The 17,709-nt window shown below is 35.7% G+C and overlaps 1 protein-coding gene across 2 annotated transcripts in view; it reads left to right on the top strand.

The window, feature by feature from the left end:
• Window positions 1-6,187: 6,187 nt before the first annotated feature.
• egf (epidermal growth factor) overlaps window positions 6,188-17,709 on the top strand; it is a 56,143-nt gene continuing 44,621 nt past the window's right edge. The window contains exons 1-4 of one of the 2 annotated variants that reach the window (XM_015345286.2): window positions 6,188-6,802; window positions 12,868-13,067; window positions 13,818-13,999; window positions 16,572-16,799. In XM_015345286.2, the coding sequence (XP_015200772.2) occupies window positions 6,682-6,802; window positions 12,868-13,067; window positions 13,818-13,999; window positions 16,572-16,799 (731 nt within the window). In that variant the 5' untranslated portion in view covers window positions 6,188-6,681. The remainder of the gene's footprint in view (window positions 6,803-12,867; window positions 13,068-13,817; window positions 14,000-16,571; window positions 16,800-17,709) is intronic. The other variant, XM_015345287.2, reaches the window with a different exon arrangement.

Here is a 17,709-nt window from a genome sequence, read left to right as displayed (position 1 = left end):
ATCCACCTCTACCTTCCAAATTCCAGGATGGGATCGGCACACCCCACAACTCGGTATAAGCTTCTTATTTTCAGAGGCATGGGGAGCGCCAAACGGAACATATTTCATTTGTGGAAAACGAACCTACCCATGGTTGCCAGCCCAGTGGTCTGGCTCATGTTATTTAGGATATGTGGTTCCTCATATCCGTGTTCAAACCCACAACCCCTTCGGACCTAACCACAGACCGCAAAGAAAATTGGCTGATTGGGAATATTATTTAGGTATAATATTTCCACAAGCCGGCATGAACTTTCTGAGTCGAGAGTTAATTCAAATGGCCTCGACTTTAGAAGAATTAGCAAATTCTACCTCATCTAGTCTGAAGGCTGTTAATGATGAGATGGTAGCCCTCAGAACAGTGGCCATGCAGAACCGACTAGCTTTAGATTATGTACTGGCGGCCCAAGGAGGAACTTGTGCAGTAATTGGCACTGAATGCAGCACATATATTCCTGATAATTCTGAGCACATCTCAGATCTGGCCCAACACATTTACAATAAGGGACAGAAATATCAGGACTATTATACTGAAAATTGGGGAATTGGGTCTTCGGTAAAGTCTGTGTTTGGGGCCTGGGGTGGAACCTTTTTACAGTGTTTATTTGTAGGAATGGTATTGTTTATGTGTATAATTGTAACTATCACTTGTACAAAACATGCATCACATCTTGCTATAACCGTGGAACGTACAATGTCATGGCAATACATACCTGTTCGCCAAGAAAGGAAAGATCTGCCCTAACATTGTATGTATTAAAATAGGCTACACTGACGTATGCCATATTTTATAAGGGGGAAATGAAGAAAGATGTGAAGACGGGGGTTTGAATTTAATCCTTTCTGTAGGGGGTTTAGACTTCTAAGTCACAAGCTGGGGTTTATGGCAGGAAAGGGGGTTAACTGATAAGGATTGCAGATGCAAGCTAGGAACCCCCCTGGGTGTAATGTTAAACTGACCATTTGTCCAGAACATCATAATCTGGCCAAATACCATGAACCCCCCTCTTTACCATCAGAGCGAGTGACGTCAGAAACGGAGAAGAAAACACTATATAACCCAAAAGTTTGTAACAGTACGTTGAACAATACAACGGTTTTGTTGTTTCTTGCGGGAAACAAGACTTCGGCTTTATTGTTCCTTGCATGCAATAAACTCATCTGTTTTACTTCATCTCGGGATCAAGAACCTTATTTCTTCTGTTACAACAGGAGCTTGATTAGTGCATTGGTTGATGAAATAATCAACTGGTGGAAAACGGCCTGAGGGGGGAGTCCAACAGCTCTGTTTGGGATTAATGTTGTTAATGACATCAATAACTGGGTTGTTATCAGTTGCCTGTGAAGAGGAATTGTCGGCAAAATGTGCTCTGAGACAGATCCTGCGGTAAAAGCGTTTAAGGTCGACATTGGTCTGGGGGATGTCCAGCTTCCTGGGAACTGGTACAAAACTGAGCCCTTTGCTGAGGAAAGATCGCTAATCCTGTGAAAGGGAAAGGTCAGAAGGTATGGTGACAACAAGGTTAGGGTTGGTGAGGGTGTTCGGGGTGTTGATGTTTTTCTTCTGTAGAAGATGACTGAGTTTTTTGTCCTTCTCTGTAGTGAGAAACTGGTAGAGTTTAGAGATCTAATGAGGTTAGTTATGAAGGGAAGATGATGTGGAGCTGTCAGCCGTAGAAATTCCTTAGCCTCTTTGATGTTGTTGTCGGAAAGGATAATCTGTTTTTTGAGGGAGAAAATGATAGAGAGCATTAGTTTCCTAGAAAATTGTTTTAGAAGTCTCTGAGTGTTACTCTGGGTGGTATCAGAGTCAAAAGAAAAGGTATTAAATTTAAGGCGAAATCCTTTAGAGATGATATTATGTCAACGACATCTGTAAAGGAATAGAAGGTGGTTAGAAAGCCTGGTCTTGGAACAGATAGCTGTGAAGAGACGGAATGCTGGTTTAGTGAGAGAAGCGGGCAAGTGGCCCAGGGAGGAAGAGAAGGTATGACGAAGAGATCTAGAAAAAGATTTGGAGGAAGGCATGGTGGGTCACAGCAGCTGTAGGCAGTAGTAGTTCAGGTGGGTAGCTGAGTCAGCATGCGTAGGCTGCAAAGGAATAAGTAATAGGTTTATTACATGCTGAAAAAAAGAAGAAAGAGAACACAACGTTTCGGCCATGGAGCCTTTCTAGAATGCTGTTGAATAATCTTGAAAAATGTGTTTTTTTTATTAAAATTGCTTTGGGTTTTAGTAATCCAGGACCACCAAATGTTCCACTATGTGCCACATTTCACTGTTTCTTTATGTGCATTTAATGTTCTGTGACCGATGACAATTCTGGCAATAGATCTAACCAATGCACCTCCGTGCCACCCTCTAGCACCCTCAGTCTCTTTTAATACTCAATACTTTATCTACTGGTCTTCAGATGTAATATTGATTCCTAGTTTTGTTTGCATTTACACAGAGATAACTACATGTGTTTTGTTCAATGACAAGCTTCTTGTGAGTACTTTTGTTGTCATAATTTGACATAAATTCTGAAATTAAGATTACTTATATTAATTCTTATGTATGCCTTTATAAAAAATATATTTTACTATATTTATTTTTTTAGGGATAAGATTTGTTCGGTTTTCTGAACTTGAGTGAGCTCATTTGTTGTTAAGACAGTTTTTGTTCATCATGTTTACTGTGTTTACTATATAGTTTCCTGCCTTTAAGCTTGATAGTTCTAAAAGGAATGTTTCTTTTTCAAATAGGATGTGTTTTTTTTTTAACAGGTACGATTAGTTGAAACCTAATTCACTTAACTTCATCAGCAGTGCACAACTTTTTTGTTTTCAGAGGGACAGGACCTGCATGAAGCTACAGTGTGACGTCTGTGACACATTCAAGCACAAACACATACAATCCTGTACTATAATATATATACAGTAAGCAACTTATATAAATTTGTTATTTATTTTCACGTTTGTTCTCAGGTACTGTCTGGTATCCCAGATAATGTTCAATGAAAGAAAAAAAATATTAACTGAAGTTGCTCATCGTGAGATACTGGAGTGCTTCTCTGACACCATGTGAAGGGTGCTAGGCTCCAGAGAGGTGGTGGCCAGTCTCAGCACTACATGATCATGATCCTAGCAGATGATGCAAATATTTGAATGATCAGACTAAATCATTAGAACACACCTCATGAGAACACAAAGATTTTAGAATAATAATGCACTCAAATTGCTTCTCAGATAATGGTGACTCCCCCTCCACCTCCACCAATATGTAGCGTCACCTTAATGATGTGACAGCAGCCAATGTGCACCAATACACTAACCACACATCAGCTATCAGTGGGGAGCAGAACAGAGTAATAAAACGATGACGATTATTAGTAGGTCAGAACTGGTAAGAAATTAGACCAGAAAGTATTTACATGTGACACGCGATTTTGGTCACCGAGAAAAAATATTATATGCAATTGTAGTTGGTCTGAGAGGGAAACAAACCAATATTAAATTAATTTGATGATGTCATGATTTCATTTCTGTCCCCAAAACTAAAACCATACTGTCCTAGAAGGACACTTTGCTTATATATGAAACAAGAAAATGTTTTGTGACAAGTAAAGTACTTACATAAAGCAGAAAAATATAACTTTATTTGCAACATACAGCAAAACAGGGATTCAAAATATGCAGGCTGCTCTGAAAGCCTTAACTGTAAATTCTTTGAAAAGTAAAAGAAAAGTAAAAAGCTAATGTTGTTGTTGATCCCATGATAATGTGTCAAATAGAGAAAGAAAAGGTATAGGCTCAAATGTGTCTATAATTTGAGCTTTAGAAGGCTTAGCCCTATGACCAATACCTTTTTTTAATCATCAGAATATGCCAACATATTCTGATGTTATGAAAGGAACTTGTTTGAAGATATATTGTAGTAAGGTGATTAATTCCTTACCCTTGGAGACATAAACATTATGAGAGGAAAATGAATCAAACTAATAAACTAATTATTCTTGGAGTATTTGTGATGACACTTTATAAAGAAACACAATATAGGAAACACAAGAAGAGGTTTCAGATATTAGGACTGTTTTAAATCAGCAAGGTCAGCAAAATCCAAACGCATATAGGAAATAAACACAATTCCATTTATCTTTCCTACATCTATTTCCCAGCTGCAACATATATACACTTTTAATGTAACTGTTGATTTGAATTCCACACTTTTTCCTACTGTATATATCTCAATATATTTTTGCTTTTTATTAATTCTCCAAACTGTCTAGACCATGCAAATGATGTTTCAACACAAATACCTACAGTAAGTCTTTCCCATCTTTCTAGCTCAGTATTTTTTTCATATTTATAGTTTTATGTTTTCAGATGTACCTGCATTAACTTTCTTGTTTCTGATATGAATTAGGAAGAGCAGTGACCCTAGTACAGACCCCTGTGGTACTGCAGTAATCTTGCATTCCTCCCTTATCTGTACTCAACCTTATCTGTTTTCTATTTATCAACCAATTCTCATCCCAAACGCAACCCCAAATGCAACAATTTTAAAATTAATCCTTCTTGAGGAAAAATGATTTTATTAGGAAAATCTCTATCAAAGCCTCTTGACAATCTAAACATATCCACCACATAATTTTCTAGCCACTTCATTTAATTTAGGGTGGTCAGGGGAACTAGAGCTGCAGCAGGCTCAAGGCAGTGAACACTATGGGTGGGATGCCAGTCTATCAGGCGACACACAGACATGCACACCAGGACCAATTGTCACAGAAGACAATTAGCCTACCAATATGTTTTTAAGGTTGGTTGCTGCATCAGCACACGTAGGCTGCAAAGGAACAAGCAATAGGTTTATTCCATGCTGAAAAGAGAAGAAAGAAAACACAATGTTTCAGCCATGGAGCCTTCTTCAGGAAGACACGTTGTGTTTTCTTTCTTCTCTTTTCAAATATGTTTTTAAGCTGTGGGAGGAACGTGGAACACCTGAAGGAAACCCACATAAACACAGGGAGAACATAAAACCTCCACAGGTCAAGAATTGAACCCAGGAACCCAGCACTGCAAGACAGCAATGCTAACCACTGCAGTGGAAATAAGTTATGGATTCGAAACGTAAAAGGGCCAGTTTTGACAAGCAACATTTGAGGTCAAGACTGAATATTATTGGCAGGTAGAGCTGGGAGTCTGAATAGGAGCACAGGAAGTAAGTGCTCTATTTGAAATATGAGGTGTTGTTAAGAATGGAATAAATAAATGAGACTCACAGGTCTGGAATGATGCGGGAGAATAGGTAAGCAGAAAATGTTGATCAAAATGATGGCATCTTCATTTGAGAAGAGTTAGGATTTAATTGTCATAAAAGCTGTCAGAAGCATGAATTAGATGGTAAGGTATGAATAAATCTCTCAATGAATACTTTAGTGTATCACAGAAAAAAAACAGAAATTAAAAAGATTCCAGAGGGAAAGTTCCTTCTTTTGTCATTTGGAAGAAAATGTCAGTTATCATAATGATAAAATAAAAATGTGAAAGTAATACAATTAACCAATTGAAAGTACAATGCCTACTGTGTCTTATATACTGTACAACATACCACTGTTTATAAATTATTTGCAGTTTGAGCAGGCATGTATCTTCTTTGGCGCATGAAAGTGTTTGTTTTAAACATTCATTTTTGATTAACAAAATAAAAATATTCACTGAAAAAAAGCTACATTTGTAATACAACAAAATGGGACATCTGTGGAAGGAGCTGAGTATTTCGAAGAGGCATCATATACTGTGTAATGTAGATAAAAAAAATAAATAAAAATCGACATTATTAAAATGTGTATGATTTTATTTTTTTAGCCATGTTCTGAGAGTCATTTTTGTCTAAAAAAGGTTGAACTTGCCAACAATCTGGGATATTAGAATACAAAAAAATCTAAAGGCAATTGTTTTCTGCTTTTAGAGGACTCAGCATTTTAAATATTCAGTTTTATTGTTAGCCATGAGTGTCTGCAACTCATTGTCCTTCATATGCTTAACTGGCCCACATTATTCAGAACTCTGCAATGCACAACTCCACTGCTTTCAGTTGCAGAGCAAAGCTTCAGTTTTTGTCATTAACAACAGCGAAGGAGGGTGTGTCTGTGGCAGCTTAGTGACAGAGGGGTGTCTTATTAGCCTGAGAAGAATCTACGAAGGCAGGCACATGTTCTTTCAAACAACAATGCAAAGAAGTGTTTGAAGCAGATGAGGGCACTGTGGAATTACTGGAACTTTTCTCCTGGCTCTCTATTCCAACACTCTAATTCCTTTAGAGAATTTCATGTAAGGAAACCCCTCCGGAGCCATGGTCTGAAATGTGTAAAATTTGCCATGAGAGTGTCAGGCATTTCATACTTTGCTTCCAAAACAGCTAAGTAACCTGGGTTGGAGATTTCAGTATTTTCCTCACTAAGTCACTGCTGTGGGGTGCACGAGAGGACGGTGATGTGAACCTCCTTCTTCTCCCTGAGCTCAGAGCTCCCCCGAGAAGATGCTAGTATCTAAGGAGGGTTCAGCTGGATTTTACGGGAATTTCTCATGCTTTTGTGGCTCTGGAAATGCTTGAGTACCAGTGAAGTGCTGCTTCCTGGCCGACATAGAGCTCAGGATTATGTTACTTGCTGTGTTTTTGACAGTGGTGGTCAGTTTTGCTGTGGCAAACAATATACTGGTCCCTGAAAAGACATGCTTGAATGGATACCATCTGGCTGAGGATAATTCAACCTGTGTTGGTGAGTCCTTAATTAGAGTGTTTGGGTTTTGCCTGCGCTTAAGTCAGTCACGTCATTGGTTTCTACAGACTATTATTGAACAAGAGGTACTGTATTAATGTTAACAAGAATCTCGGCATGGTTCTATTATTATTGGTTTTATTGAGGTCAGGAATGAAAAAAAAATATGTTGTGCTTTTCCTTTTGAACGTTTATACTGCAAGTGGGATTTTACAGGTAAAGCCAAATCTCTTTCTTTTTGATGGTGCATAATCGATTTCCAAACCTTCATTCCATCTGTAGAAGAGAAGAGCAATGGCTATAAAGCAATGCATTTTCCCTTCAATTAAATATCTTGCTCATGATGGTTTTTCACTTCAGGAGATAAAGTGTTAGAGAAAATGTGTTATTTTGTATTCCATAAGCACAATGTTTTTCATGGATTTGTTGTTTCCACCTAAAAAAAGAGAGTATATATGACAACTATTTAATAGATGAAAGATTAAAGAATTGTAACTTTTGTACTAGTTGTATAAAAATACTTTTTTACACACATAATATGACTTATATTAATCTATTTCATCACTTTGTTTAAAAAACTGGAAACTATAGGGACTTTTACAGATTTCAGATATACAGTTGCACACAGTAGCACACACAGACATGATTGTTAAAAGCTGGTGATTTCACTGTACAGTAGATTAATATATTTTATTTTTTTCTTTGTAAAGAACATTTTGTTCCTAAAGTTTTACACGTCAGCAGATATTACTTCACCTTTTACCAGGGATACTGAGTTGTAAAGTTTTCTTAAATTAAATGATTAAATCAGTGGTATTTGTTGTTTCAGCAAAACTGTGATTTATGCATCTGAATATGTATATAAAGATATATGTTCTGTATGTACTTATCAACATAATAAGTGGTGTGAAATCACATTTCCATACCTAATATTGCATAATTGGTATAAAAAATTACAATTTCCATGCTGGAGCTTATTTTCAGTGTTGCCTGAAAAGAAAACATATGTAGGGATTAAGGAATTCCTGACAGGTGATTTTCATATTTTATATGTTTATCTTAGTATTTCAAACTGCAAAATGTTAAATAAAAGGGCACAGACTCTACAAAGTATGTGTGTGTGCATACAGCGTGTGTGTGTGTACAATGTGTCTTCAAGCTACTATAACTAATAGGTTAAGGCTGTAGAAATCTTCTACTATTCAAATATAATTACATTTTAACTATTTCTGTACTTTTTTGTAATTGCTGAGTGTAATGAAAACAGGTATCATAAGGAATGTGTTACCATGAACATTACAAATAATGATAATAAAGATATCCCAATGAATTAGAGGGACATAGTGTTCCATTGTTAGGTGTGCCTCCTAACAGATTTCAAGGAAAGTTTTTTAATTGTAGTTGTAAAAGCATTTTTGTTGTTTCCAATTGCTATTTTTTCTGCTAAGGGTTGTACACAAGACAAGTCATTAGAGATTGACCTGAATACAACTCAAGGATGCCCTTACAGCCTACAGCAATTTCCATACTGATGGAAGTCGGAGAATACGATGATTACTTTTTCAAATAATGGAACTTTCATGGCCATTTTGTGTCTTGTATTGAGAAATACAAGAGATTCTGTCCTGTCCACTACAGGCAAGATTTTGCTTATTTTTTAAACTTTCTGCTATACTGATACATTTGAGCTCTTTATGTTTGAGTTTTAAGAGTTGTTAATTATTTGTATATAACTTTTTGATTCATTTTTGAATTGTGCAGATAATTTCTTTATAAATAAAAATATACACTCCATTCTATGAAGCTGATGAATTAATATAGGATGTCATCTTTCATCTGTCTTTTTCTCAGGGTACTTTTTTCAGGGTACAGTAATTTTTGAATGTATTCAATCAATTGCAATTACAATATTTTTTGTGATTATCAGACTTACCTGTAGTAAACTGATAAGGGGGGAATTCCACTCCAGCAAATACAAGTATGAGAGCTCAATCTAGTAGAGAGTTCCAAAAGTTAAGATTCGACTCATTACATTTTATAATTTATTATAATACAGCACTTTAGAGAAATTCAAACCTGAGAGGTGGTGAAATATCATCTTGTTTAAAAATCAACAACAAAAATAAGCTTATATTATTAAGGCGTATAATTGTAACCTTCATTACCTATACTCTGAAATACTGTACAGCTATTTTGTTTCTTAAAAGTAGTAGGTTTTCTGTATGTATGATATTACTAAACTAGTGTAGCATGCATACTTGCTAAATACAGTATATTGGTTTAGTTTAACAAGGGAAAAAAAAGCAGGACAAATTCTGACTTATTACCAGCACAAACCTGAGGCAATCTGTGTTTATCAGCACATCAAAATTAAGGCCATTTCTTCTTTATCTTCAAATATAATCACAGGTTACATGTGTTATCTTTCTGTAATCTTATATTGACTGTACTGTAAATATTGCTAAGAAAAAAAATTAAGTTCAAAAAGTATTAACCCTCAATTTGTTGGCTGCCTGTATGCTTGCAGTGTTGTCAGCAAGAGCCTTAGCTCTGCTAATTTGAAGTAGCCCTGTTAAAAATTGGTAAATTTTGGAATTGGAAAATGCCCTTCATTTCTCCCATGACAGTATGAGCGTTATAGTAATGAAGCCGATTTGATCCGCATTTGGCAATACCAATGTGAGGCATGAAGAAAGAAAAATAATTGGTGTTTATAGAAAGTTTATAGAAAAGGCTAAATGTAACCAGATTTAAAAAAAAAGAAAACAAGATTTAGAGAAGTGATTTTACCAGCCAAAGGGGTCACTCTAGCTTTTTTATGAAAGTGTGACATATATAAGCAATTATTATTATATAGTAAGGTATCATGGCTTGGTTAAGACACAGCATTACTTGGTTCCTCTTTAGTATTAGTCCATTATAAAAGTAAATCCTTGAAACAACTCCATTGTTCTGAATACAGTATCCTCCAGCACACCACACATTAATAAATATATCATTACATTTTTGTAAAAATATGTGTCTGTGAGCTACCAAGCTGCATAATTAGTAACTACCAAGTTATTCTCTATTCCCCAGACATGTTGGTTTGAATTTGGGTCATATCATTTGCTGACTATGCCCAGGCTTCTTCAAGTTGAGCCAAAAACAATTCTCAAACTGGCACCAGTTTATGGTGTTCATTGGTCAGCCAGAGCTCACTTGGCTCTCTGTTCCTTGCAAAAACAACAACAAAAGGTACCAAGTCTCCTAACAGTGTAATGAAATAAGTGACAGCAGTTGACAGGTGGGTGTGCTAGACGAGCACGTTCCTAATTGTCCTTGTGGAGTACAGAAAACTACAAAACTTCAAAAACAAGAGATTTGTTTTTCAAAGTAGGTGGGTATATATGTTATTTGTGGAATTTGTATGAATTTGTGGAAACTTCAAAATTACTTTATGCAACTTACACTGGGGTAGATTGTCTCAGAAACGATTTTGAAAATAGTACCCTCTAAATGTACAGACTTTATCACAGGCTTTTTAGTTTATATGTAATTTAATTGTGTTATTTCTGAATTCTGAATGGTTTTATTATTCCCATTTTTATGCACACAAAGTGGTCCACTGTCTCCATGTTTTGGGGGACTCCATCTTAGGCTTAATTTCTATAACATTCCAAAGACATTGTTGTGTCTTTCAGACAGTCTTTGTTCATACAGGAGAGTTTTCATTAACAGAGGTGTTGCTAGGATACTCAAGCTTTGTACCAGAGCAGTATGACTTATTTGAATCTCACAGCACAGAAAATGTGACTAGACTCAATAATGATTCTACTACATTTTCACTACAAGAAGAACATTAAAAATCTTGAAGTGAAGCTCATGAAATACAAAAGTGTTATATGAAACCTTAAAGAGTACTATCCTGAACTAATGTCTCAGAAATAACTTCATAAAAATAAATCTAACATTTTTTGTTTTACATACAAAAAATATTGCCTTTAATTTGTCTTCATACACTTATAGGATAATCATAAAAGACAATGTACATAAAACAGAGTCATTGGAAAATCTTTTTACTCCTTGCAAACTGAGAATGAATCAACAAAGAAAGCAGATTTTAAAAAGAGCTCTTTCCAAAATATTCCATCTTCTAAAAAAAGAAGATAACTTTTACTGAAATACTATGTATGATGCATTTTTATTTAGTTCTCAATTGCTTTTGTAAAAAAGAATCAATTAGCGTGTAACAATACCCTTCAAGTTATACAACAAGCTCACTGGCAACCAGTCACTGAGGATGGTATTAATTGTTACTTATTAATATCACTTGTAACAAGTCAAGAAAACCAAATCGCTCAGAGGGAGACTATGGTGAAAGCTGGTGGCTTTGCACGCAGATTTAAACCAATTGTCCTTGGACTACAGGGCCTAACCTGTATTTCAATTAAAATCCTTTATTTTTCTGCTACCTAGGAACTTTTTCATAGTACAGTACTTGATACAGTACATAATAGGGTAGTGGACTGATTTTTAACACCTATTATTAATACATTTGTAGGCCTTGCAGCCGATGACATGTGCACCCAGGACATCTGCATTGTCATTGAACACAGTTACTGCAAGCTTGCAACTTTGGTTATCAATCTCCCAGGTGGGGGCAGCACTTCAATGATGGAAGAAGGGGGTCCCCACCTATATATAAAGTGCTTTGGGATCCATTGAGATGAAAAGGGTAATACAAATGTAAAGTATTTATAAACACAAAGAAGAGTGGGTGTCTGGAACAAACCACCCAGCCATATTGTTGAAACTCATTCCTTGGGATTCTAAAGAAGAATATGGATGAGATTCTTGGATCATTAAGCTACACACAACCAGGATGGCCTCAAATGACATTCTCTTGTTAGTAGCTTTGTTAAATTCATATATCGTATCATTGTTTAATTTCAAACATTCCAGATATTGCTGGTACCATTTTATATTATTGTAACAAATTCGGGTTTCGGTACAGAATGGAGCAGGCATGGGACTCAGGGAATAGGGTTGAACACATTAATTAACTTGAACTTGAGCCGGGAAAGGTACACATACAAGGACAGGAGTACAGCGCTGCATCTTCACTAACACACAGACACGAAGGGAAAGGGCTGTCTCCCAGCCTCTATATACAGTCCAGTAGTCCCACCCCCAGGCGCTGTTCTCAGCCTGCCTTGCGTGCGCATGATAAAGCGTCTCGCGTGGCGCTACATTATTATATTTCATCTGGCTTCTTGCATTGCTTTTTGAATTGATTCTCTTGATCTTTATATTATTTTGTAGCAGAAATAACTTTCTAAAGTACCACAGTAGTATATGAAACTTTTATATAACTTTTCAAAATTAAGGTGGAGATGTCCCTGATGCTGAAAAAAAAACAGTTTAAAGATTAATTTCAGAGAAAATTTGGTCTTGATTCAAGTTCTGATTTGTTGTGTTCGTACTAAGAGATTTCTGGGAGCTGCCATCTAGTGAAGATGCAGAGAAAAGGTGAGTCAGGAAGGAGCTCAGAGATGGACCCAATCTATTGAACTTAGTCAAGGGCCCATTACCTTATTTTAACTGTGTGTTACTAGCCCTGTAAGAAGAAGTTGTTTGGATTACTTCATTGTTTTCATTTTTGACAATCAGAGTAATTAAAAATCTCCTAAAATCTTTAAAAAAACCTTGAAAGGTCAATTTAACAGTTTAGAGAAAGTTAAACACAAATGGTACTGTGTTTCACATTCCTTTAATTCTGTAAGCAATTTTAAAGGAAGAGTGTTGCGTGTTTTGACAGCCCAGCTGGAGGCATATATTGTGCATCTCTGAGTTTTTGCTTGGCTATTTTCTCAAGGTTGTAGAATTATACATAATGTACAGTATATTTAAATATTGGCTTTAACAAATTTGCATCATGCCGTAAGACTGTAGCTTAGAAAATTACAGTAGTTACTAGAATCAAGCAATGAGGTCTTACTAGCTTTTAGCTTTTATCTGAGCAAAACTTTATAAAGGGTTAATGAAACCAATTGTGAAATAAATATTTTTGTCATTATTTAAAGCTCCAGACCCTTATCTTATCTTCAGCCCTGGCAATGCAATCTTCAGGATCGATGCAGATGGAAGGAATCTCAGGAGGATAGTAGCCAATGCTGGGAAATCAGTCTTTCTTGATTACCACTACATTGAGGGTAGAATATACTGGGTGAACTCTGCTGCAGGTCTCCTTGAGAGGGCTTTCATAAATGGAACAAAAAAGGAGGTACAGTAATTACGTCAATGTTGTGACTGGTGCTGAAATTAATTTCTGATTTACCTTCTTTGACTAAGGGCAATTTTAAATCCATAGAGGATGGATAGGAATATTAAGCTTACTTTACTGTGGGAAGTTTATAAATTGTAAAACCGTGTACCTTAATGGCTTCACTGACACCTGGTTATATCTAGTTCACATTGCGATGAACAATATAATTAAAACTGTTTGACAAGTTGCAACATTTAATTCATTTAGAAATCTTTTTAAAATTCTTTGTGCTTTATCTATTTTAAACAGATTTATTAAAGTATTTTTGAAAATAAATTAAGCTATGCACACCCATTTAATCCTACAATGGGATTTTGAGTGCTGTAAGCATCTGCAATAATTCTGAACAATTTTCAAGTTTGTGCTTTAGTTTTCTTATAGTCTCTTTATACTCAAATGTGTAGAGTATGATAATCATTCTCTTTCAAAACTAGACTTACTGAACAAGCAACATTTCTGTAACCTCACTGCTCTTCTATCCCACACTTTTTGAGTGCATTGAATTATGCTTTTGGACACACTTTAAAATAACTGCCTGTTCAAGTTTAATGTTGAGTAAAGGAACCCATGTGAGTATGCTTGGAACACATTATAAATACAGTTTTATAAATACTCTTTCTTCGCATTGATTAAGGTGATCTCATTTAAAGGTGTTACAGTAATTCTGTTTTGTTTTTATTGAATATCTGGTGTTTTACATTCTTTCAGAAAGTGCTTTCCTCAGGAAAAGGTATTTCAGGCTTTGCTGTGGACTGGCAACGGAACAGAGCCTTTTGGACGAACCACCGAAGGAGAAACATTGAAACAGCTGAGACAAGTGGAAAGAATGTAAAGGTCCTTCTGCAGAACCTCTCTCAGCCGCGAGGTATAATTGTTGATCCAAACAACAGGTAATATTTTCATTAATTTAATAATCACTTTGGACTCCATCTCTGCCAACAGTTGCAACTAATCATCAGCTTTATCAGTATAAATCCAGCATTTAGTGTAACATAAAAGATAGAAGTCCTTTGGATAAGTAACGCTGAACAAAGCTGCTGGATTGTTCTCTTGGTTCTACCTTTCCATTTTTGTTTTTGTCTAGATTTAGTACTCAAGACAGGGATTCCAGTTACATAAGTTACATAATATAGGCAATTAAGCCCATATAATTATCTTCAAGTCTCTGTAGTTCTTTGAATTTTGTTTGCCTGTTGCTATAAACCCAGAACCCCAGACAACCACATTCTTTCAAACATGACTGGCACTTAGGTGTGATCTGACTGCCTTGGATATGCAGTTCCATGCTATGGTGTTTTGCACAGCAATGGACAAGGGCCAAGGCTATAGATTCACTAGGGTGAAATAAAGAGCATTTTTATTTCCATGAAATAAATCTTTCATTTACTTTTTATGGAATAATTGTGAGAAAGTATAATCATTTTATACATCAAATAAAATGTATTACTAAAATCTAATCCTGACATTTTGGATTTTTTGAAGATTACAATACTTCTCCTCAGTTACCAATTTCACATATTCACTTTGCACATTTTAATTTTTCTGTATTTGTAAACATGATTTCCTTCTTAATTAGATCTTGTTATTCCATGTTCACTCACATGAATGGTTTCTGCAGCATTTATAATGTTCTCTAATCACCTGTTGAATACCTGCAAAAGATGGTAATAATGAACAAACAATTACAAATAGTTAAATTAAGCAGTGTGCCCTCGGTTTTTAAGTTTAAACGTAGAATTAGGCATCCAAATATTTTAATTAATGCCAGTGGAAAACAGACTTTATAAGGGCTGCTAATTGATACAACTCTTCATAAAGTGCAAATTGCAAACAAAACTTTTGTGTATACTGTATACTGTACAGTATACAGTATATGTGTACAGTATATATATACAGTATATAGGACTAGACAGATTCGGGGTCAATTCTCAGTCAAAAGTTATGAAGGCAAGCTTATGGCTGCATTGATAAAAAGCCTGGGCTCTCTGACAAGGTGGAAAAATCGCACCTTTCTGCCAGCTGTAATTCAGACAGGTAACCAAGAGATGTCACTTTCTCATGGAGTGGTCAGCATTCAGACACAAACAACACAGCAGCACACTTCATAAGGTTTTGCATGTTGCTCTGACCCCTCATGACCACAACATCTCCGCATACACAACCTTCACCCAGGAGACACCTATTACACTCTTACACCTGAGTAATAACACAGGCATACAAACTGGAGCTGGGGGTTAAACCTCAAGGTCAGGCACCCTCATGCACTGTTCTGATAGAGTGGAGGTTGGCTATTTTCAGGCACAACGTTTTCTAGCAAATAAGCATCAACAGCATAACTAAATATTTGTACAGTGATGTGAGAATTTTAATTTACTGTATCAATTTGAAATTGGGACAGTAAATTGCAAGAATATTTTGATAAGTGTTCAGAATAAATTAAATGTAATAATTTAAGGTCTCACACCTGGATTCTAAATATACTAAATATTGATATAACACCAACACGTGCATAACAACACACGGTCTGCTGTGATACTAAAGGCTAACCAATCACTCGGGGATCGCAAAGATCAAAGTTAATCATTTCAGAGTCAAAATATATAGATTGGAACATGTGGCTTTATTAGTCCCTTATAATAATTTTTTAAATATATATATTTATATTCTAAGGTACACATAAAATATGTCTTTATTACTGTGAACTACAGTAACTATTAAACATATGTTTGGAATACTAGTTTAGTTTGTGTAGAGAGAGAAGAGGAGTCTGTGAGTACACCATCAAAAATTAGTTAGGTGCTAGCTTTTATGGTGCAACATTACAGCTGATGATTGGTTTAGGATGTTATCAAGTATGCTCCTGGCACACATCATGCAGGTCCCTCACTGGTACAGTAGATATTTGTTTGGTTGATGAGGAGTAAACTCTGACCCACTGTCTTGGGGAGAAACCCACTGTCTTTGGGACTACAGACTTAATGGAACCCATCTAGGCTCCATTCATCTAGACTATATATTATTGGATGGTTCAGCATTGGAATTATTTTTGTGAAGTCTTTTAGCAGATAGGCATATTCCTCTTTATTTATATAGGGGCCCAAGCTGTTTGGTCAAGAAACAAGATTATTAGAAATCTTAAGAACACTCTAAGTGAATGAATTATAAATGAACCTTTATTGCCCCTAAGGAAATTTGTCATACACATCAAGAGCTCATAAACATATGACATATACAACAACAATACAATACAACAACAGAACAATACCATAATACAAAACAACATTTAATAACATTGTAGCTGAAATAATATTGCCACTCATGAAGACAGATTACAGTACATTTCAGACAGACATACTGTATATAGCTTTTGTCATCCATATTCTCCCTTTTATTGTCTTTATTTCTCACTTTAATTAATTATTATTTTTATCGATTATTAAAGTCCAATCTTTTCGCTTCCAGCATGATTTTCTGGATTTCGGATGGATCAATGCCAAGCATCCATCGGGCAAATCTTGAAGGTGAAATGACAACAACAGTTTTGAAGACAACTCACCGGCTTATAACAATCTCTCTGGATATTGTTGACAAAAGACTGTTTTGGGTTCAATTCAGTTCAGAGGATGGGAGTGTTGTTGGATCGTGTGACTACAATGGAAATTTCATTCATATTCTAAAGCAAACACTGGGGTAAGCCTTCTCACATCTCTCATTTTTCTTATTCTTTCTATATGTGAATATTGACAGACTTTTGCAAAAATGATTAAAACCCATCTTATATCTCTCTATCTGATCCCAGCTTTAACACACCGGACATTTAAAAAATTCTGACAGATGATAGTAAAATAGAAATCAGCATTCCTTCAGCAGCTGATTTCCTTCAGCAGAAATCAGCAGCTGTTCATTTAGATGGCTGTGTTTAGCATAATTTAGTTGTTTCTATAACCTCTAGAAAAATCAAATAAAACATTAGCTAAATAAGGAACAAGTAATAGATCTATTCCATGCTGAAAAAAAGAAGAAAGAAAACACAAATTTTCAGCTGTGTTCATCTGAACACTCCATAGCCGAAACGTGTTTTTTCTTTCTTTTCATTGCAGCATGGAATAAACCTATTACTTGTTCCTTTGCAGCCTGCTGATGCAGCTACCCACCTGAACTACTAAATAAGACATCTCTAAAACAAAAATCGTTATACTGTATAAATGGGAGAATTAAACAAAACCAGGAAACACTCAACTCAATAAAATGTCATTAATCTTTTAAAAATATTTTATATTTCTTTTACCAACACTTTGTGTGAAAAAATATACCTCAAAGGATGCATGTAGTGCACAATATAACCAATTGCAAGGTGGGTTTGTTTCTGAAACTTCAGATACAGTAGGTACTGTATGTAAAAGTACTGTAGCCCAGTCATTTGGGACACTGAAACTCTGGGGATGGGTGGATTGAACAGGTCTTTGAATATCAAGATGGTGGGCATGCTACTTATGAAAATAGAGCATCTGTCTCTTGTGGTGTATGTTTATTGAAGGCAACTCCTGCTGGAAAACACTATTCATATAATCTCTGTGACCCAGCAGGGGGGTCTATAAAA

Source organism: Lepisosteus oculatus, chromosome 1 (genome assembly GCF_040954835.1).
Source record: "Lepisosteus oculatus isolate fLepOcu1 chromosome 1, fLepOcu1.hap2, whole genome shotgun sequence".
Taxonomy (NCBI): Eukaryota; Metazoa; Chordata; class Actinopteri; order Semionotiformes; family Lepisosteidae; genus Lepisosteus; species Lepisosteus oculatus.
This window is presented reverse-complemented; position numbering and strand designations above follow the sequence as displayed.